Source organism: Ambystoma mexicanum, chromosome 7p, assembly GCF_040938575.1.
Source record: "Ambystoma mexicanum isolate Mex_15411 chromosome 7p, UKY_AmexF1_1, whole genome shotgun sequence".
NCBI lineage: Eukaryota > Metazoa > Chordata > Amphibia > Caudata > Ambystomatidae > Ambystoma > Ambystoma mexicanum.
The window spans coordinates 672,584,239-672,607,953 of record NC_090939.1 but is presented as its reverse complement, the minus strand read 5'-3'; the positions used below and the strand labels follow the sequence as shown (position 1 = coordinate 672,607,953).

At 46.3% G+C, this 23,715-nt stretch overlaps 1 protein-coding gene across 5 annotated transcripts in view; it reads right to left on the bottom strand.

Annotated features, from left to right (window-relative positions):
• The window catches only part of ARHGEF7 (Rho guanine nucleotide exchange factor 7), a 1,715,641-nt gene that overhangs the window by 1,199,383 nt on the left and 492,543 nt on the right, over positions 1–23,715 (bottom strand). For all 5 annotated transcript variants that reach the window (XM_069636766.1, XM_069636768.1, XM_069636767.1 and 2 more), the window contains one exon: positions 14,138–14,268. In XM_069636766.1, coding sequence (XP_069492867.1) covers positions 14,138–14,268 — 131 coding nt within the window. The remainder of the gene's footprint in view (positions 1–14,137; positions 14,269–23,715) is intronic.

Below are 23,715 nucleotides of genomic sequence, written 5' to 3'. Positions count from 1 at the left end.
GCCATGGCCACAGCCCAAAGGCGTTTACAAATACTGCTGGAGAGCATATTTTGACTAGTCTTGCTGCTGCGCAGGTGTAGCCTCTTCCGCGCCACCTCTTCCCGTTTGCTCACTTGCTCTGCTTCAGCGCTGAACCATGGCCTGAGGGAGCCAGCGGAGGGGTTGCTTTCACTTGGCAGAATCCAGATCTTTCACTTATCTGCGCGGAAAGCGTGTGGCGCTGGATGGCTGTGCTCTTTCTGAGAATTCTTGCTGCAGCACAGGTCTGGTGCGTTGTTGCTAGAGGAAACAAATATTATGGCAAGTATCTTGCTTAGGAGGCATGGTGTGAGACAAAGGTGGATTTGTAAGGTGCTTATACAGCAAGACGTGTTTCAAACCGACCACAGGGCAAAGGGAGGGAACCTGGGACAAGGCAATAGAATACAATAATTAACAGGATAGACTGGTGCTACTAGGCCTTGTGAGCATTCGGATCGTGCAGAGGAGGGGGGTGGGGGGAGAGGCAGGAGGGGTAAGTGCTAAGGAGATTCCCCAAGGGGGACGGGGGTGGGAGGGAGTCACTGGAAGTATGTTGCCGGGTACTACTAACGTGCTAGGCAGAGATCGCATAGAAAAGAATGGTCATCTGCTGATACAAAGTGCAGTCCTGTGAGGGAAAACAGGACAGTGGGTGCCCAAGGACAAGTGCTGGCAGCACAAGGGCATGCGGGTGCTTGGGAGGATGGCCATGACCAGGAGGATACATAAGGGCCAAGGCCACCAATCTCAGAACTGAGGGGTTTAGCAGAGGAGGGGGAGAGGGAAGGTGGAGGGGGAAGGAGGAGGTGAAGAGGAAAGTCTTGAGACGCTTCCGGAATTTGAGGAGATCCGGCTCGAGATGGAGAGGGAGAGGGAGGCTGCTCCAGAGGAGTGAGCCAGCCGAGGAAAGAGATCGGCCTCCAGCTCGCTTCTTAGAAAAGCACTTGACAGACAGAGTTGGAGCCAGAGGAACGTAAGTACCTGGAGGGAGATTATTTGGTGAGAGCAGATTGTATATAACGTGGTCCCTGGCCACAGACAGCCTTATGGATGATGCAGAGGGATTTGAATTAGATCCTTGCTGCAACTGAGAGCCAGTGGAGAGATTTTAGGGCTGGAGAGATATGGTTGGAAAGAGAAGACATGGTGAACCAATGCTTGCAACCGATTCATGGATTTGTCAAGTATCCAACAGCAGATTCTCAGCCATTTTCCTATATACTGGAACCTAGTGGACCATTTCTCAGATGGCGCAAGGGTCTGCATTTTATTTCCTGATAGTTCGAGATGGTCATATGCCAGTTTTTCAGGTGAGAAAGGGCCAAAGAAAACAATTGAGAGGAGTGGTGAAATCACTTTTCCGACTTTTTGGCAAAGGAGATCCGGCAGGGTCGCAAGAAGGAAAGATGGTCCAGATGCCATACGCAGTAGGTCAGAGCCAGTGCCCTTTCAGCCAATGAATCACTGTTATGAGTATCTGCCAATTATTGGCCCTCTGAAATTTGCCAGAGGGAGAAGTGAAAAGATGAGTAGCCGACATTTTATACCAAGAGAATGACAAAATCCCCTAAAGGGAGTTCACTCACCTCCCTTTCCATGAAGCATAAAGAGGACACTTGTGGTTTGTTTCCATAATGAACATTTCCACCTGGGCCGTACATTTCTTGTCAAAGATCTCTCCCATAACCTCTGAGTTGAGTTCCCATTTGTGGTTGGTGTGCCCCACCGTGCTTAGGGTCTGCTTCTTGCTTGAAAAAACAATAAATATATAATATGCAGGGCCCACTCCCAAATCTGCCCATAGCTTCACTGACCTCATTCCCCTTCCTTGTTCAAGGAATACATGGTTACCACAATGTTTACCAACATCATGGGTGAGGACAGGCAAGAATGCTTGAAAGCTCAGGAATATCCCCTTCAGCTCCAGGAAGTTTACATACTCCTCTGCTTCCTGCAAAATGTTGTGTACTTAAAGATCGCCAAAGTTGAATCCCCATCCTGGAAAGCGATAAGCCTATCAACATTTTCTGCTGATGTGGGGGATCCTGAAAGGAAGTTCCCCGTATAAGGTACGGATAGCTTGCCCACCAAAATGAGATTGTTCATTGCTACAACCGGGAAAGAAAATCGGCTAGTCCTGAGGTTAGCTAAACTGGTCCCACTGAGCCACCAGGCAAAAAAGAATGTGGCACATGCACAACCTCGCCATTGGCACTGCCAGCACACAAGCTGCCATTAGTCCCAGAAGGTATGGAAACGCCATGTAGTGGTGCGTGTGTTTTAAGAAGGGACACATTGTGGCCAAAACATCAGCTACTCATTCCTGAGTCAGAAGCACTTTGCGCCCGTCGGTCTGTCCTACTTGGAACCTTTGAATTCCATATGTTATGTCAGCACCAGCGTCTACTTCTTGGTATTGACAGAAAGCCCCAAAGGAGAACACAAGGTCCAGCAGAAGCTGAAGACTACCTGGCTGTTCAGGTTGGGCTTACCAGACCAGATAACTGTTACCTAAATATGGCCAAAGATGCATTCCTTTAAGATACATGTGCGCTGCTTCCATGGCCATCAGCTTTGTGAAGACCCCCGAGTGCGGAGCTGAACCCAAAGGGCAAAACTTTGCATTGGCAATGGTCGACTCCGATGGAGAAATGGAAGAAGTGTTAGTGTGGTGGCAAATCAGCACATGCAGGTATGAATTCTGGAGATCAACAGCAGCTAGCCAATGACCAGCTGTAAAGAGGTTGGAATCGCTGCTGGGGTTATCGTCATTAACCTTTCTTGGAGTGAGAAAAGAAGGAAAGAAGAGGTCCACCACCATCAGAATGCCAGCGTTGGGACAGCCAAGAACCTCAAATGGATTTCCATCCCCTATTCTGACAGAGGAACATCCTCAGCTGCTCCCATCTGTAAGAGTATTTGGAGCTCTTGCTGCAAGTGTTGTGAACACTGGTGATAACGGTGCAGAGAAGAAGGAAGTTGAAGAGGAAGACTATAACCCTTGCCCAGCACTGAGAGAACCCAGGGATAAATTATTGATTTGCAGTAGGTGAAGTGGGGATAAACCCTGCCCTCAGGTGCTGCGTACCTTGATCCTCATGTTACTTAGACGTTATAGGGCAGTGATGGGAGAGGGCTCGGAGAAAAAGCTTCTGCGAGAAGGACGGGGCTGATTTTTGCGGGAGGCACTGGGGGAACTTTCTGTCCAGTTTCTTTGGTCACAAAACCCTTGCCACCCTGCTCTGTACTTGGATGGAAAGGTTTGCCTTTGCTGACCTATGGCCCCCAACTCAGATGGCACTTCTGTGAGGGCCACATGGAATTTGCGGTTTGATTGCTTGTTTTCCTTTTTAGCTGGTCATCCATTTCCAGGATGAAGTGCTTGACCCTGTTAAAAAGAAGGTCCACAATATTTTATTGGACATCTTCCTGAAGACGAGTCACTCCTAGGGCCATACTCCAGCATGTAGTATTGAGGGGATGGTAAAAAGTCTGCATGTCCTAAGCAACCTGCTTCCAATCCTGTACAAAAACCCACCTGTTATTCTGCAGACAGAAAGGATTTAGAATCTTTGAACTCCTTCCATAACTGAGTTTGCCACCACCATAACTGCTTCCCAGCTTGCTTGACGCAGACTGAGGGACGCATTTTGGTAGAATATATTGTTAGCAGCATCCAGACTCGATCGCCCTGACTTAGCAGGCCTTGCGCGCAAGAGGATGAGGAGGAAGCTTGGGCTTTCTCAAGTACAGTAGCTGCCACCACAAGTGTGGAGTGTGCCACGGTTTGGCCGATTAGACAGCAGTAGTGAATGTCCCCCTTTTTGGAATCTTGCGGAACAAATGCTAGTTTTGCCCAAAGCTCAATAGCCTCTCCTACCCAATCTGGTTGGAAGTATATACTAGATTTCTCTGAGGACAGGACCCCTTGATCTGTCTGATGCACTTCCAGAATCAGACTATCCCAGTACATCATAGACCTTGAATTTTGACATAAAAGGCTTTAGCAGACATGGGCACCTGCTCTGTGTCATCCATGTAAACATCCATGTCGCCTCGCCAAAGTTATCCCAAGCCAATCATGGTCGAAGTGGAGGGTGGTGAGTGATCCCTAAGCAGTGGATGCATCGTGGAGTGGTTGGGGGAAAAAGTGGTGTTAACGGAGGCAACACCAGAGAGGATGGTGGTAAAGGCACAGGAGGGTCTGATCAAGGGACGATCGGATCGCTGCTGGGTCGTGACTGGCAAGAGCACTTCCCTCATAGGGCATTTAAAATATTGCCCCATAGGATTGGTGTGCATGAGGTCCTAAAATGTCTGCTAGGACTTAAAAAAAACTCCCCTTGTGTGGTATGTAGAGTTAAGAGCTCAGGTGGGAGCCCATTCCTTGTGGTAATAGGACATCTATGAAATCAGGTTGTCTACCATGCTCCTTCTCTAGCAGCTGGACTTTGGAGGAGAGTTTCAATCCAGCAGTCCTTCATGAGTAAACACGCTCAGTAGCTATCTTGCTAGGACATAAACATCAGGGCTACCCATTTATTTATAAATATCTCAACTGAAGGTCCCATGTAATGCTCATCTTTGTATAGGGATTCTGCCAGATTCTCCAAAAGAATTACATTTTGAACTAGTGTTCTTATTAATTCCAAGGCCAGCAAGAACAGATCATGTATGAAATACTAAAGAATACAGTGGTTACTGGAGGTGTGGACGTGGGGCTCAGAGAGAGGAGTACTGAAGGCTTTTGTTGCTTCATCAGCTTTAATGTTGAAAAATAATAGGATCACATGGAAGGGAAAAAAAATTGAGAACCGAGACCACCGCTGGGTATAGTTTACAAGTGATAGAGAGGAATGATCCTTGGTTTTAGCATAGGGGGTTAGGTACAAAGCAAAAGAAAACCTGCAGACGGGATGCCATCCTCATATGAGTACTTGAAACAGCTCCATCTGGAAGTATCACAGGCTAATGTGGGTTGTTTAATGGCTGATCCCATCGTTGTAATGTACGAACATTGGTTTTACACAATTAAATGATGCCTCTTATCTACCCTGGTGAAGTGACGAGACAGTCTTGTGGAGATGCGGTAATCTCTCCTGCAGATTGCTTGCAGATCTGGGTAACACTTACAAGACCTGCTAAGCTGTCTTTGAGAACACCACCTGCTTTGTTCCTGCAGACTTCAAAGTTTTGATGCACTCATTTTTGACTTTACCCTTGTGGTGAACAGCTTTCTTCCACAATTCCGCTGTGACATTCGTAAGCTTTGTAACTTTGCAACTATCATTTGCTTGTTCCTTCCACTATTATAGAATTGGGACTTCTAAGTATAATGTCAGATGTCTAGCAAGTTACAGAAGTAGAATTACTCTTGCAACACAGCTAGCATTGGAGAACTGTTTGTGTGTTTTCTGGTCGTCGCTTCACCACTCTTTAATCCCCACTCTCTACTAACATTATTTGTTTCTATCCTCTCTTGCTGTACCCCCAATTCATTTCACTTCCCAATTTATGATTTCCCAGCACCTAACCATATTTATAAGTAGCTTACTTGCCTCTTTCAAATAATGTTTACTGCTCGACCCTAAATTGCACGTGGTGTATTATTGCTAAATAAACCGTTCTACACATTGTTAATGCTTTATAGGACATTTGATACCCTCTAGCGCTTTCCCTGAATTCTATGGACCTGCACACTTAAAGTAGCTTTTCACTTAGAATAGGCATGCTCTTTATGACCCAAGGCTTTGATTTCGGCATAGGCTTGGGAATCTCGGGTTGGACTATATTATGGCCTTGGTGCTTGGGGACCCATTCTGCGGGACATTTTCCATCCTTGCTCTTCATCTTGCCGGCAGTCTTGATCTGTCAGTTCTGTGTTCTGTATACAGAGGATGAGCATCATTGGTCCAATTTCTCTGCCGGAATTGAGCAATGGCCTTTCCCAGTTGCTTCTTGGCCCACACCCATCTAGTCATAATATACCTCTTGCCCATACGGCTGGTATATTATCGCATCTCTCCTCCTTCAGTTCCATTTCACTGTCTTTAGCACCTGTGCACTTTCCACTTGTGCCCATTTACTAAGTGCCTTGTCTAATGAGGTCTCACGCAAAAAAAGGCATCAATGTCCCTTCTTAGCTTACGCTTGCCTAACTTACTTCCTGTAATTGCTGTGACTCGATAAAAGCACATACTTCAACAGATGTTTTGTGTTCGAATATGAGGATATTGCACAATGGCCTACCAGTGATTTAACTCCTGCATCCAGGAAGGGCACTGGCTATCCATTGTAATTATATGCTGCACCTGCTAGAACATGGCACAGTATAACACCCTTCATCAAATGTCCATTGTTTTCCTATAGCATAGGATAAGGTCAGGCCGTTCTGTTACATAATGGTGTGCACTCTCATGTTCGTCCTTTTTTTTTTTAACACGACAAAATAAAAATTTGAGTATTTTAACAAATCTATTAAATTGTCTTTTCTTGAGCAACAACCTTGGCTCTGTTATGTTTAGGACTTCAAAACAATGTTCCACTTCTTCCCTGTTCTTTTCTGATCAACTGTTCTCCGATGGCAATCACTGAAGGAAAAACTCTTACACAGTGCCTCAGGAGATAGAATGATATAAGGCTGCAGGGCAAATCCAGGATCAATGGCAGAGCTAAATAATGAGAAATGTGGCCCTTTCCTGTTTCTCCTGAACCTTTTCTCTCCTGAACACAAACGTAAAATTTACATGAGCCTTTATCTACAGACTCCTCCTGTCTTTGGTCCACTCTGTGGTCATACACCAATTTCAAAGGTTCAGGTTGGAAAAGACTTGATAAAGCAACCAGTGAATTCCAAAGAGCCTGTGACATAGGCCATTCTTAGGAGTGATTTGAAGGAGCAATCATTTGGTGTTCTACCGATTGTTGAGTCCAGAACAAAAGAGAAGTGTTAAGGAGTGTCTTTGCTGTCTAACATAGCTCGCTCTAGTGTCGTAGAATCACCATTGAGGTTAAATTTAAATGTGCCCAAAGAGCAGCAGCCCATCCTGTCAACAGCAGGGACATTAGTCTTGTGTACAGAAAAGTAACCATTACAAATTAGACAAAGGTGGCAGAAGGCAGCAGTCAGGAGAAGATTAACAAAAGTTACCATGTACTTTTGAAGCCAGAAAGCGAGTTAGCGTGCACTCTCATTTTCGCCCCGCCACAGGATGCTATCAGAGTAAGGCTCCAGATGGGGGAAGACTGGTTTGTTATTTCGCCTTTTGTGTCGGCAAACTTGTCTTTTCAGCCGAAAGTCAACGCTTGGTGCCGACACCTCAGTCTGCTGGCTCAATAGCAGCAGGTATCACTGAAGACGCCTCATAAGGGATACAATAGGAATATCAGGGCTATAAGGCTCCACAACATCCAGGAACTCATGAGCAAATCTCAAGGCCATCACACACCATTACCTACTTAAAATCAAACTTACAACACAATGTAATCCTCAAATGACATGATAATGGATTTGCCCATTTACAGATAACTCCTGATGCTGTTCATGACCACTCAGTCTAAACTTACTCTCTTGTACATGCAACCCAGCTTACTCAACCACGCAATCCTCATGTTATCTTCCCCTCTTTGTCACCTTTGTCCTCTGATCTCACACCCAATTGTCTCCCATTTCATCCCACAGACTACAGTCTGCTTTGCACCGTGGGTGAGATCACAGTTCACCCATATGGACAAGGGCACTGTGCTCCAAGACCACTACGACGGTGAGGTGCACAGTATAAAAGCTAAATACCATAAGATACGCCATCTTGCTTCAATCCAAAGTACAATGGATTTACCTCACTAGGCGAGGCCAAAGCGGTTCCATGTGAACATGTCATTTTTTTAAATGTAGTCATTCAATGCAATCAATGCAGTGTGAAAATGTTGCCAGTAATAAGGTCGCCAACAAGCTATTTTTAAATACTCACAAGTACAAAGCTGTAACCCCAACAATGACCCCTAACCCCTTTCCTAAACCTTCCCCTAACTCCAACTAATACCCTGAAGTCTTACAGAACGCTAACCCTTCAGCGCCCTGATGCATTTTATTTGCATGTTACTCAAAACAAAATCAATGGAAAATTAACAATGAGCCCAACTCCAAACCCCATCAGTAGCTTGCCACACATGGCATAACTCTTTCCTTAACCCAAACCCTTGCTCTTATCCTAACCTTAGCCATACCATTACAGCAACTCTAACACTTAACCCTAATGCTTACTTTTCTATAACTACTAGGTTTATCTAACCCCTTTCATACGCCAGCATCACCAGCCCTACAAAACCTCCCAAACCCATTTTTTACCACTTACCCATTACTCTATTAGGCCTTGCCTTGCCATAACCCCTGTCCCAACACTTAATCAACCCCAACGACTAACCAAACCCCAACATCATCAGCCCTACAGCAACCACCCTGCCCCAACTCTTAACCTTATTCGAATGAAAAGTCTCTACTTCACCCCTCACCCATAGGCGAACCCTACACCAGGAAATCTTTAGCCCACAAACCCTCCTTAACCCTAACAATTACCCTAACAGCAGGGCATTTTTTTAGCTACTTTATAGCTTCATTTTTGACTTTTTGCTTGGCAACGTTTTCACTGCAGAGGTGTTTTCACGGACTACTTTTTTGCTGACAACATTTTCACTGGATACCACCAAAACTACTCAAGGGCTCCATTGCTGATGCGATTTAGTTAGTCTTAACGTAAAAAGCTTTGTCAGGAGGACAATTCTAAGGAAGAACGAAGTAAGAAAACGCTCTTATGAAGTGTTAGGTCGTAGATTTATCCTACGGTAAACAGAGGTATGACCCCCAGTTTACCTTAAACTCTGATGTATTTCAAAGTGTTTGCCTTTTTTTTTTTTACAACTAGCTGTTCTTGCAAAAAGGAATTGCAACCCCTAAACTCGTCACATATACAGAAGTGAAGAATGTGTAAGGACAAACCCGGTCTCATTTGTCAGTGGTCCTAGGGAAAAGCTGAGTCTCCTAAAAAAGCTACTGGTTCTTCAAAAGAAACACCCCACCTTCCTTTTGTGTATTAACCCTCTACCCACTCCCCAGTTACCTCTTAAGCCTTTGTATTACTGACAGTTCCTGCCGACAGGATTCCCTGCCTACCTCTACAGCCATACTCAGTCATAAAATGTGTCCCTATTGGTGAACACAATCTGTCCAGCACCATTTTTGGTTTACTAACCCTGTTCTATCGATTTAAACTGGGTTCATGTGTCACTTTCTTGCCTTTCCATTTACCCTTTCCTTCCTGCAAGCACTATAAAGGACACCAGTGCTTACAAATGTGTCTTAATGAGAATTCTGGGAATTTTCCTCAAATATCCATGCTAGGTAAGAAGGACCACAACAGTCTTAAATGGCAATGTAGTGAGTGAAGGGATAGAAGGTGTTCCTTATTGATAAATGTTGTATTCTGAGTACCTTTAAAGTGACAAAAACAATGCATTAACCCAAGGCGGTCCTCAATTTCAATGCAGGTTGTTCATACAGAATGCAAAGAAAATACAAAAATATACCCATCAATTCTTCTACCAACCACATTTCCACTTAAGAACATTCTTTCCCGTTTAAAGCTTGGTAACAATGCTAAGGATAGGCCTCAACCATTATTATTGAAAACCACTGAAGTCCGAGAATAACATACAATTCAAAGCAAAAGAAACGCAGCCCAACCTAAATATACAAAACCTGATTTCTTAGACTCCAGTTCACCTTGCACCAAGTTGCACCTTTCTTATCCAATGACTTTTAGCAGGCCTTTAGGAACCGGTGGACAGGCCAACCCCTTCCAATATAGCATCCTCAGTGCAAACCAAGTAAAAGCCTTCTTGGTTGCCCTTATGTCAATTAGGTCTGAAGAGGGAATGCCCAATATTTTCTCCCCTTTTATTTTATTGGTGACCAGTGAGAATCCACAACACATGGCCAATGTTGTCAGAGATACTAACCTCATTGTTTAGGAAGTGTGAAGTGTCTATCTTGCACTAACTCCTCCATCTTGCGAACGAACAGTCCCTTTCAAACTAACATTCTACCTCTGAACATAACATTTGACAAAATGGAGGTAAAGACTTTTGGAGGTTCACACCCTTCTTCTGATCTTTCAGGTCTGTTTTCCAATTACCTCTGCATGAGCGAGTTTCAAAGAATGCAACTTCTATTCCAGATTAACCCTGTATATTTTCTTTGAATTCATAATTCAATTACGACTGTACGAATTGCCTTCTCTTAACGTGGACATTTTAATATGTTACACTTTTGGAAAAGTTCTATTGTGAGCTAGTCATGCACTTTCAGAGTTTATTTTGTGATATACGTCCAACATCTTTCAGTAAACTGTGAGGTATTAGGAGAATGTTAGACTGATTATGTGACGCATGAATGCAGGTTTGCATTTCACACAAAAATCTAAAATATAATGGAATGTAGCAACATGTTATTGAGCAAACCAAGGCACTCCATAAACCTCCAGCGCTAGTGAAGAGGGAGCAAGTTCAGAGACCAAGGCATTTTAAATTGGCCCAACCTCAGGACATGTAGGTGAGGTGGGTCTGGAGTGAAAAGGGATGAATGGTCAGTGCACCGCACTTCAAATTGAATTAGCTTTTAATTCGCTCATTGACAACTTGAATGTGGGGGGATCATACGGCAGTGCAAGTAGCATCGTCAAGCAATGTTTGGCATTAACTTTGAGAACATGTTAACTCTAATCGTCCACTTTATTCAAAACCACTTAGTCTTCCCGAAAGGGCAACGATTTATACCATTGAAATTACATAATGAGATTACTGTTTCATTAAAGAGCCGTCAACTTTAAAAATATCTGGCACGCGAACGCAGCCAAACTGGTGGCATATAGCGTAAAATGTAATCCTTATGTAATCAACTTTCTTTGACGTGGCCAACGATTTACCACTCTTAGCGCAGAGAGGAGGCTCAATCAGTTTAACTTTTCCCTTGGGTTAGCTTACACAAAGCCCCCTACAACAATATTGCATCTTTAGGCAAAGTGAAAAGTAGACCAAAAAGGCTGTGTACCATTCACAAAGAGTCCCATGTAGAGTCAATCAATAAAGGGTCAGGATAGCCTAGTAATGTGCAATCAACTCCCAACTAGTCGACAGGAAGGATCAGGTGTTACATTCTCTGCTGACATGCTTTGTAAAGTCATATGAAAGACTATGGTTAAATAGAAAAACACACAAGTTTGTATAAAATTGCTATCCATAATGAATTTACAGCAAAGAATGTTAAAATGAAAAATAAAAAAGCTGAATATTGCAAACATCGACACACCAAGACATGTGGGGGAACCTTTGCCATTCTTTTTAAAACTCACCTATGTCATAGGAAAACAAGTCTCATGTATCAGACAATTCCCAAGAAACAGGACTTCCCTCATGTTGGCTTGATGTGACCTTTGTGTACCCGCATTACAGAAAATGTGCATGGTCAAGAATATTGGTGGTCAGATACCCCGCAATCAAGGAGAACAAACTACTCCTACAAAAAGTATGTACAGTAAAAATCACAAAAACACAACCTAATGGTTTAGTGGCACACCTGGTGATCGATTCAGGCAGAGATTATTTGCCAATTCTATTGTTAGGACCGACGAGCGTGCCTGAGGGAAACAGGAGGATGTCACACAGCTCGCAAAACAGCATTTAGCGATTTACACATGTTTTGAGATGCAGCTAACAATGCACGAGTGGACATCAAAACTACTGTGCAAAACAGCACACACACCTGGTAGAACTAAACTGATTAAATTCAGGTGAATATATTTCTGGCAGGAGATCGAGTGAAATATCTGTCCGGCTTGGTCTGCATCATAGTACACTATGTCACAGATGGCCTCAAGAACACACCAACTCTTGAAGACCGTTCAAAGTTTTTTTTATTTTCTCGTCTGCTGTGGGGCATTCTCTCCCTAGCCAAGGTTTTCCCTCAACCGCAGGATTGAATCTTGAGATTGGTAAGCCCTCCCATCTCAGTAGCTGACTGGTTGCGATGGTCTAAAGGCAAACGCCTTCTCTGTCCAAATCCCTCAGGGAACAATATAGGTGGTACCTGATCTATGTTATCAAATGAAGTGTAACCTAAGGATTGGTGCCTTCCAGATACACTTGATCCTTTTAGTTCATTCCCTTGTGTGCCACTCTGCATTTCTTAGTCTCTCTCCCTTTCCACCTCTTGCACGCCTCCCTACTACTCCACTCACGTCTCTCCTCTCCCTCCCTCATTTTGCCCATTCACTTCCTCCAGTCTCTACTATCTACCTCAAGCCGCCAATCTTAGTGTCCCTTCAAAGTTTTGAAAACAGTTTTGAAATACAATAGTTTCGAAACAAAAGGATCCCCCCAAAAAATAAAAAAATAAAACGAATGCATTTTTTTTATTATCAATATTTGTTTTAGCTTTGTATATTAAAATTAGTGGTTTTTCCCAATAAAACAGAGGTTAAAGCATGCATTCTAAACAAAATGTAGATCCTTTTGTGTCTAAACTTTTGTATTTCCACACTATGACTGTCGAACAAATGACTAAACCGCCAATCTTACCCTCTACTACTCTACCCTCTACACCCAACTACTACTTTTCCCCTCTCCGCACTACTCTGCCCACTGCTATTAGTACTCTCCTCTCTGCATACTACGACTACTCTTTGCTCTGCACACTACTACTACTACTCCCCCCCCCCCCCGACACATTCCCCCACTTTCACTCATCCTATCATTCTCTCTCTATTTCACTTACACACCTGGCTATTGTCAATGGTGGTCTACTGCAGCGAGAATTCATTTTAATGTCCCTGCTTATGTGAAGGCAGTACAGGCAAAAAGTGATAAACATTTCAAACATGCAGGCACTGGTAGACGGGACAGGGACTTGGGCTCACCCAACTCCCACCCCCCAAACCCCATCTCTGGGGAAGGACTGGTGAAAAAACCTGAAAGGCATCCCATGAGAGGCTGAACGAGTCCCCCTTTTGACAAGCTAAGGTCCAAGGCCCTGTCACAACAATGATCCATTCCGGTGTGAAGCAAGTAAAAACACAAATATTGACCATTGTTAAGTGTGCTGCCGCAAATCACCAATTGAATTCACCAAAGCCTCCTGTTCAGTGACGAACAAGAAAAAAAATGAGACGCACCAATTACTCCTAAATGTGTGAAGAATGAGAACATACACCTACTTACTGTTAGAGTGCTTTGCTAGTTTTCCTTCACCAAAATGTGGTGCACTGTTCTGGTCATGTAGTGAATATTTAGTCATTACTGTACTGCCCTTGGAGATCACAAACATCTGCCCATTTAAAAGTACCAAACGAGAAACCTCAGAGACCTTTATCTAAACTGGTGATGTTTTCCCACAATTTTCCTATACTTGTGCACAAAACAAAAAATACATCAAAACGTTATATCATGTCGTTAACAAATGTTAATAACTGGTTCTCTGCTTTTATAGCTTGATTACATGACCAGATGTATACATTGGGGTTGTGACATTTGGAAGGTCTTGGTGTTTGGATAAACTAGAAGCTCAAAGAGGAAAACGCAGATGAAATGTTCTGTTGAGAGGAAAATGACATGAAACACCACCTATTAAGATGTTGTGCTCCCTTAGTTGTTAAAGGGTGAAGGTGTAACTTCCTGAAAGCCTTTTTCTAGAGCACGGTTTTGCAACCTTTGAAGCGCCAGATGTTTTGGACTATATCTACGGTCAGCCCTGGCTATCATACACAATAGTGAGGGATCATGGTCATTTTAGTCCAAAACATCAGGTGAACTAAAGGTCGTAGATTTCTGTTTTGCAGCGTACATGGCATTCTTTGTTATAAAAAAAAAACACAATTTATTTGATCTTCAGAAAAATGTGCACAAATCTGCTGCTGAGTATTAGCAAACAATATTTTCCATCTCAGATAGGAAGTCCTACACATGCACACAAAAAACAAGTCAATTGAGGCTTGCTTTGGATTACACAATACTGTGTTACAAAGTTCAAGAACAAATGCTTGAAAAAGGCATAAAGATACAAACTCACCAGACTTCGATACTGAGCTTGAACCAATTTTGATGTTCTACTGAGCAAAGACTGAGAACCAAGTGAGTCAAACGACTTTATACGATGAGAGGAGGGCCGGACACAAACTGAGTCACTCCCCAATCCAATATCTGAAAAGATCAGACAAAACAAGTATGAACAAGATAAAGAGGCAAAACAGTCACAAGTTACTTTATTGAACAAGTCAAATATTTCTGTCTTGGGTCATTTTCTAAGAATTGTTTTGGCTGGTAGTGTTCCCATAGGTAATTTCTCAATCTTCAGCATAATCTTCACAACAAAAAAGAAATCTATGTCAGGCACCATAGGTTTCATTACGAGGTTCCTACTGTTTCCGCCGCCCGATATCCCAAAAAAATCAGGATATTACGGCCAGCGGCGGAACAGTAAATTCCCATTCCCATAGGACTCCATCGGAATGGGAACACAAGCACCAGCGCCGGTACTTTTAGTGATTTATCTGCCAGTAGGGGCCTGAACTACCGACAGGTCAGGTCTGCCGGTAGTTCACAGCAACTACCGGCAGACACCGAGTGAAACGGTCCGGAAAAAGTACCAGCAACATTGTTACCGGGAACTTAATTCCAGACCGGCTCTACTCACTAACATAAATAGGGACATCTAGATTAAATATCCAGCACATTGCTGGGGGACCCATTATAATGTATTGAAGGGTCTTTGTTTTTTAATGAAAAAGAACATTGTGTTCACAGTTAGCAAAAACAGAGGTTTGTACTCAAATATGAAGTGCTTTCTTGTATGCAATAGCCCCTTCTAATACCTCTTTACAGCAACAATGTTATGCTCTCAATTTAAAATAGGGATGCCTATAAATATTTGATTGCAACTGCTCACTGAACACACTCACATTTCTCAACAACTAGACAACATTTCTCCCTTGCCCTGTTTTACCAATCGTTCATATTTCTTTAAGCAATGTCCACTGCATCGCTGAGATACTCCAGCCGACTTACAAGGCCCTACCCATCACTTCATCCTCACAGTGGTTGAGGCCCTTATCCAAGTGCTACAACTGCCATCTTTAACCTGAGTTCGGTCAGGTGTGCCTCTTTTTGGCAGGGACACGGTCACCACCCATACCTACTGGAAGGTGGTTAAGATATGTTTGCTTTCTTTCCCCTTGCCTGTTCAATTTGAACATCGCATATTTACTGAATGAGCTAGAGAGAGCAGCATTCGTATCGCCTAAAATCAATAAGGTCAAGATGTATTGCATTACATATGAGGGCAACATTATTCTTCTTGACTGCACCCCAATTGGACTGCAGCGCTTACTGAATGGTTCCCAGACATACACAGTGAAAAAAGATTTAGTCATAAATAATACAAAATATTATAAATTACTCACCGTAGTGACTAACGTACTCTTAGTCCATAGTCCCCTTTCCTCCATACTGTATGGGCGTCCCTTCCAAGGGACGGGAGACAGAACCATTTTTACCAGAAAAAACCTTCCCCTTAGAGGCGCACGTGGGCGCGGCCCAGGGAGCATGCGCTGCCATGTCTCCGCCGTCCGGCGCCACACCTCAGTCCCCATTGACGCTTCAACAATAGATTTAACATTGCCTAATGACAACAGTATTATTAGGGGGAAGTTGGTGGGACGTAAGGAGGAAAGGGGACTATGGACTGAGTACATTAGTCACTACGGTGAGTAACTTATAATTACTCTTATGTCCCGTCCCCTTTCCTCGATACTGTATGGGTGATTACAACTGATTGTAGCGCCAGGGTGGAGAGCAGACCCTCCTTAAGCAAATAGGTTCCTGAGAACCGCCTGTCCGAAAGCCGCATCAGATCTAGAGCCGACGCCCAAACAGCAACGCTTGCAGAAAGCCAAGGGAGAGGCCCAAGTGGCCACACTGCTTATGACTTGCCAAGGGACATGGCGCTGGAATGCACTGGCCGTTGCCTTGGCCACGACTGCGTGGGCATGCATGTTAGCCGGAAGTGGCTTGTGCGGACCCTCATACGCTGGCGACCATCCAGCGGGATATGGAGGTCTTAGAGGTCTGATAGTGTGGTCTTGAGACTCCACAAATGACAAACTAGGCGTTCGACTTGCGGAAGCCCTTTGTCCTGTCCAAGTAGAATTTCAGAGCACGCCTGACATCCAGGCAGTGCAGCACTCTTTGTGCCTCGTCCGTAGGATCGGGAAAAAACGTAGGAAGGACTATTTCCTCATTAAGGTGGAAAGCAGATGGAACCTTGGGCAGAAATGCTGGTGCGTCCGCATGATTACCTTGTCCTTGTGAAAGGTGGTATATAGCTCAGAGGCGACCAGAGCCTGGATCTCGCCGACTCTACGAGCCGAGGTAAGGCTGACTAGTAAGGCCGTCTTGATGGTGAGCATCCTGATGTCCACAGACGCCATTGGCTTGAATGGTTTGTGTGCCAGTGTGCCCAAGACTATGTTGATGTCCCACACCGGGTGCAGTCTCTTGACGGGCTGGCAGAGCCTAGCGAGACCCTTCAGATGTTTTTTGACAATAGGGTTGGAGGAGGAAAAACTGCCCTCCTCAGAGTTCTTGTGAGCCCCAATGGCTGCCAGGTATGTGCAGCAGGTATCTACCTGTACACCTGAATGAGCGAGGTGCGCCGAAAAGGAGAGCACGTCATCCAAAGTGCAAAGGTCAATTCCCTTGGAGTCTGCCCAGTGGCAGAATCTGGTCCATTTGCTTTTGTACTGGCTCCTGGTGGCTTCTCTCCTGGCGCCCTGTATGATCTCCAGATTGGCTTTTGAGGGGCTAAGATGCCGAAGCATGACCTGCTCAGGTACCACGCTGCGAGGGCTAGTTTCCCTGGTGCAGGGTGGATGGTTCTGCCCCTCTGCTGCGCCAGAAGATGTGCTGGGCCTGTCGGAAGGTGTATCGGGGGCACCTCCGAGAGGCCGAGTAGCTCCAAAAAGCATGGCCTGGCCAGATATCAGAATGATGCAGAGTCGGCGAGACTCCTTGATCTTGAAAATTACCCTGTGGATCAGGGGAGTGGGCGGAAAGGCGTAGGCTTTCATGCCGGTCCACTGTAGGTGAAATGCATCGCCAAGAGAAACAGGGCCCTGACCTTGCCAGGATGCGAACTGGGGACACTTCTTGTTGTGCCAGGTGGCAAAGAGATCCACGTGGGGGTGACCCCACCTGTTGAATATCTCCTGAATAACAAGGTTGTTTAGCTGCCATTCTTAATTGTTCGCTCCCAGCCTGCTGAGCCTGTCCGCTTCCAGATTGGATTCCCCCGGGAGGTGACTGCTGAGAGGTAAACGTTGTTTCCAGGGCCCATTCCCACATGCTGATCGCCAGTCTGCACAGAGGAGGGGATCTGGTGCCTCCCTGCTTGTTGACGTAGTACATGCTGGTCGACTTGTCTGTCTGGATGAGGCCGACCTTGCCCTTGAGAAGTGGTAGGAATGCTCTGAGCGCTAGCCAGATGGCATTCAGCTCCACAATTGATGTGGTATTCCTACTCTTGTCGAGTCCAGGTGCCGTGGACCAAGAGCTCGTCCAGGGTGGCTCCCCAGCCCTCGAGCGAGGAGTCTATGTTGATGGTGGTCTCCGGAGAGGGCGTCAGAAAAGGCTTGCCCGTCCGTAGGTTGTAGACCATGGACCACCATGTTAGGTCCGGATGGAGAGATGGAGGAACGTTGATGATTTCGGATTGCGAGCCCCGCTCCTGGTTCCATGAGGTCGCGAAGTGCAGCTGATTCCTTCTCATCCTCGGTCTGGTGTGCAGCACGGCTAATAGGACCGCTGCCAGTAGACCCAGTACCACCATGCCGAGGTCACCTCTCTGCTGAGGAAGTGGGCGGTGGCCCTCTTGATGGCTGAGATTTTGTCCTCCGACGTGAAGACCTTATCGGAGCACGTGTTCCAAATGAGTCCCAGGAATGTCAGAGCCTGCACAGGCTGCAGCTGTGACTTCTTGAGGTTGAGCGAGAAGCCCAGATCGTGCAGAGTTTTCATAAGGGCATGGCGAACCGTTTCCGGAGATGTAGCCCTGACGACCCAGTCGTCAAGGTATGGGTATATGTGGAGGCCCTGCGCTCGGAGGAGGGACGCCATGCCATTCACGAGTCTGGTATTGATATTGATATTTTATTTCTATCGCGCTCATAATCAAGTGTTTCAGAGCGCGACAAGGCAAGGGAAGGGGAACAGAGGAGAAACAAAAACAACGATCTTACTAGGCCCAGTGACATTGAGAACGGGCAAGTGCATAGTAGAGGGGGAGAGGGAGAGGTGCGTGGAAGGGGGAACAAAAGGAGAGTGTGGAGCAAGAAGGAAAAAAAACAAATAATAATAAATTAATTAATAAATAAAAAGGCAACAAACAGAGGGAGTGCAGCCAGCAAGTGGCAGTGTTGGGTTTAAGGCAGCAGGCTGGGTAGGTCTAATAAGTGCAGGAAGAACAAAACAAAGGGGTAGGGGCTGTATGGGTACAGATACAGACCCCAGTACAAGGGGTGGCCCTGAGGGCGTGCGGATGGCAAGAGGAGCAGGTACCTGGGCCCGGAGGAAAGAGGGTGGCCAGGTGCATGGTGCCGAGGGAGAGTAGAATCATCAGGGGAGAGGTGGGGCAAAGGCAGAAGCAAAGAGGAAGTTTTTGAGGTGCTTCCGGAAGCGGAGATGGCTCTCCAAAAAGTTTTAGAGTGGCAGGGAGGCTGTTCCAAAGGGAGGCCCCAGCCGAAGACAAGAGATCTACCCCCAGCTCATTTCTTTGCGAACCGACTGACCCTGAGGGAGTTAGAGGTAGAGGAGCAGAGTGCTCGAGATGGGAGGTATTTGCGGATGGAAAGCGGAAGGTATGTTGGACCTAGGCCCCAGAAAGCCTTGTGGACAATGCAGAGGGTTTTAAATGTAATCCTTGCATCCACTGGGAGCCAATGGAGAGATTTCAGGTAAAGACCCTGGGGGCCGAGTTGAGGCCAAATGGAAGGACTTTGTATTGAAAATGGTAGCCCATGATCCTGAACCGTAGGAAGTAACGATGGGACTGCCAAATCGGGACGTGTAGGTACGCGTCCTTCAGGTCCAGGGAGCACATCCAGTCTCCCTTGTCCAATGTCTCTGCTATAAAAGCCAGCGTAACCATCTTGAATTTTTGCCGGGGTAGGGAGAGGTTGAGGGTGGAAAGGTCCAGCACAACTCTCAGACCCACCTGGTTATTCTTCTGAATGGCGAAAATCCTGGAGTAAAAGCCACAGCCTCGCTGGGAGGCTGGAACTTCCTCGACTGCCTGGCTCTCTACGAGCGACCGGATCTCTGCCAAAAGAGTTGATGTCCCAACCTGTGGGTGTGGGAGGGAGGAGGGAGGAGAGTCTGGAATAGGAAGGCGGTACCCCGTGGATAATATGGAGAGGATCCCGGGTCCGCGAAATTCTGGCGCCAGAAATGTGCATGGATAGCAAGCCTGCCCCCCCCCCCCCACCTGAGACATGTGGACCCGAAGGGGCGTGTCATGCCTTCTTTCCCTCAGAGGCCAGTGCTGAGGAGGGGGGACTGGAAAAATCCCTTACTGCCCCCCCTTTTTGTTGTTTGCGCCGGTTCTGAGATGGCGAGCGGTCCGGCTGCCTAGATCTGCGTTCCTGGAAGCCACAGAACCCTCCATATGTACGACCCTTTTCAGAGCGATGCTGAGATTGGGTGTACGGTTGGGGCCTGGCCTTTGTAAGAATGGATAGAGACTTTGCCGTTTACGAGCTGTTTTTCGTTTTGTCCAGCTCTTCGTCTGTAGAGGAGTGGAAGAGGGTCCCCAACCCCCCCCCCAGTCAAACGGTAGATCTAGAATGCACTCCTGGACATCCGGGTTGAATGTCGTTGTCACGACTCGCTCCCTTTGCTCCTGTTCCCACCACTTGGGGGCATGATTTGGGGTTTATTCCCTACTGGACTTTTCCTCCGAACCTTATGCTACAGTGCTGTGATGAATTGGGAGCGCTAAATCCCTATTTTCCAAGCTACTTCCCTTTCGGATCCATTCCAGGTTTTTGGCAGCCAGCATGCTTCTTTAACCAAATGACTATGCTTCCCAGAATGCCTGGCCCACTGCTTCACCTCCACCCTTGCAGGACAAGGTTGGGTGGAGGATAGGCAACACCTGTGGCTGCAGGTGCAGCAGTCAGCACACCTGAGGCGTGTGCTCGTTAAGCAGCTTTAAAAGCCTCAGTCTTACTTCAGTCCAGCGCTGGTCATCGTTGCAGTGTTTCCTGTTGTGACTAGTCCCTTTTTTCCTTGATCTTAGCTTTTGTACCTAGTTCCTAGTTCCTGTTTTCTTGTTCCTCCGCCCTGAATTTCGGATTCATGCGCTAATTGATTTCTGCTCCCTTGATTCCCTTTTTGTCTTCCTCTGTTGCAGGCAGCATTTCTCAGTGCTTTCCCCTTTTAGATGCAGCCCAGTTTGTCTGTGTCCTATATTTCTTTGACACTGTCCTTTGCTGCTGTAAACCCGTATGCCTTAGCCTTCCTCTTAGATTAGCTTCCTGTCTTTTCCTTGGAGGGGTAGGGAGAAGTTTGCATTGGTTATTTCGTTTTTCCCTGCTCCTGATCCTTACTTTCTATTGGGATCCATTCCATGTTTTCCATTGCACTTCTGCATTTATTTCCCATTTGATTATTAGGTGTGGTGTGCGGTTGTAGCTAGCTCCTGTGTGAATGCTTATGTTTTCCTCACTAATTTGTAATCACTATTCCAACTTAGGTATTTAGTTTTCCTCCCATTGCTGTTATAGCCTTTCTGGGTCCCAGTTTCACCAACAGGATTCGTGGGCTAGCTGACATTCAAGAGGTTTATCTCGTCCTCGTGAGTACAGTTCTTTAGTTCCCTTATTTAATACCATCAAGAGTGTTAGTTCACAGATCCTGTCATTGCTTGCCCTCCACCTGGGTTTAGCGCTGTCAGTACCTGTAACAGCAATTGGGGGTAAGGCGCTTGCCGACTTTCCTCGCGGTCAGGTGCTTACCCCACATCCCTTTTCATATATTGGTTTTGTTGTCACACTCTATTTGCACTCCTGGATTCTAGCATACATGAGTCGTTGTTCCTGTGTGCACGTAGTTTAATTCGAAGCTATTCACTGTGTGATTTAGTGTCACAACCGCTGGGTTCTGGCGGTTATGGAAGAGGTGGAAACATGGCGGTCGTCAGACTGTGCCGCCACGTTGTGCTCACTAGCGCTGTTTACGTTCTAGTCCTTTCCAACATGGCCGCCGCTGTGTGTACTTCTCTGTTCACGCTCGGCGGTTCGGCGCGTTGCAACTTCTGAATTCCTCTTCGTTGCGTGCGCTCCACAGTTCTCTCGCTTAGCGGAGTTCTGCTCCTATCCTATTTTGCTCCCGTTGTCCTCTCTCTCTTACCGGTGCTCCTACTTGTACTCGGGCACGGTTGCTCTCCTCCCTTCTTTTCCTCTTACCTTACTTGTTATAGTTCCTCCCTCTGGCCTCCCCCCCCTGCTCTACCTTCATTGCCTCTCTCTACCGTCAGTCTTGCCGGTATCCTGCATTCCAGCTGGCTTTGGATATTCCTCTCGTTCCGCACCATCGGATACCAACACTCCAAAGGGGTTTTTGTGCCGTTAGGCTTTTCCCCTTGCCGCACTTGTCTGTCGCGGGGGGGAGTCCCCGCAAATTCATTCCCAAAGGGTCGCAGTGGCTTCCTCCCGAGGCAGACCCTATCTACACAAGGAGAGGAGGACATTTACTCGTCGACCTCGTGGAAGGAAGTTGGACTTCTCGTTTTCATCAGGTGAGGAGGAAGGGGAATTAAAAGACTCTCAGGGTTTGAGTGGGGTGGACCACATCACGGACAACCCTGCTGATACACCCACAGCGTCAGACGTTGTTGATAGCTTGCAACGCCAAGATACAGACATGGCAACTCCCCAGCAACTTCAAGAATTGGTCGCGGCGGTACAAAACTTAAACCTGGAAGTTCAAGCACTTTAAACTGCTAATACCGCTCTCCAACAGAGAGTCACCGCCAGAGAACAGCAAGTCACTGATTTACCGCCTTTGCCTCTGGTGTCGGGAAAATTTGACGGATCTGAGAAAAAAGTCAAATAATTCTTGGAGGCTTGTAATATTCATTTTAGATTCAGACAGAACACCTTTTCCTCTGATCATGCCAAAGTGGGGTTTATGATCACTCACACTGGAAATGCCCTAGCTTGGGCTACCCCTCTGGTGTCCCGGTCCGACCCAGTATTACAGGACTATGTAGCATTCAAAGATCTTCTCAAGCAGGCATTTCTTCGCACGGAAAGTGCTCACCAGGCTAGTGAAGACCTGTTGGATGTACGTCAGGGTGGTTCTGACCTACTCACTTACATATCCTCCTTCAAAAGACTAGCTGCTGAAGCCGGCTGGCAAGAAGAGGCTCAATATACCATCTTCAGGAGAGGTTTGCGCGAAGAGCTAAAGGACGAGCTCGCTAGAATCCCTCGCCCCAATTCTTTCTCCGATCTCATAAAAGCAGTGGTACGAATAGACTTTCGCTTGTCTGAAAGGAGAAGTGAAAAGAGAAAGAACCGTAACGTCAGTTCCTACCCCGAGACTCACCCATCGGCCTCCTCACCTGCCGCTCGTCCATCCACCAGGGAAGAACCTATGCAGATAGGAACAACCAGATCGCCCTTGACTGCTGAAGAAAAGAAAAGGAGAAGAGAAGGCAACCTGTGTCTATACTGTGGCTCCTCCACTCATCTCTTGAGAGACTGCCCAGATGTACCTCCCAGACGTTCGGGAAACGAACGCCCTCGGTAGTTGGTAGGACGGACTACCGAGGGGCTTTTCTCAGTTCCTATGTAACACTTTCCGTTACTTCTGCTCGATCCTCGGAGGACCAACGTCTTATGGTGTTATCCGTCCAGCTTCAGTTCAGAGGAAAGGAAATAAGAGACCCTGGCCCTGCTGGATTGTGGAGCAGCCGGTAACTTCCTGGACACCCTATGGGCTGACAAGATAGGCCTTCGTAGGATAGCCAAGAAGGTCGACCAGAAGGTAGAGGGTGTAGATGGTACCCCTCTGTGCTCCGGCCTCATTACCCATACCACAGAGGAAGTACGAGTATCCATTCAACAACACACTGAAGTACTGAACTTCGACATAATCCGAGCAGCTCATTTCCCAGTCATTTTGGGGATTGGATGGCTCCGACGACACAACCCTACCATCGATTGGTCGGCTAATCTCCTAAGTTTTCATTCGGCCTTCTGCCAGGAGAAGTGTCTTCCAGGACCCTTGTTCGAAAGTGTCAAGATGGGGTGTGCCCCAGAGAGGAGCACGATCCACTGTATCCCAAACCGTTTCCAGGAGTACGCCACGGTGTTCCAAGACCAACAACCTATGGAACTTCCTCCTCACAGACTGGAGGACTGTAGGATAGACTTAGTCCCTCAGGCTCTGGTTCCGATTTGTAGAATGTATCCCCTTTCATTGTCGGAAAAAGAAGTCCTTAGACGTTACTTAGATGACAACTTAGCCAATGGGCTTATCCGACCGTCCAGATCACCAGCAGGAGCATCTTTATTCTTCATTTCAAAAAGG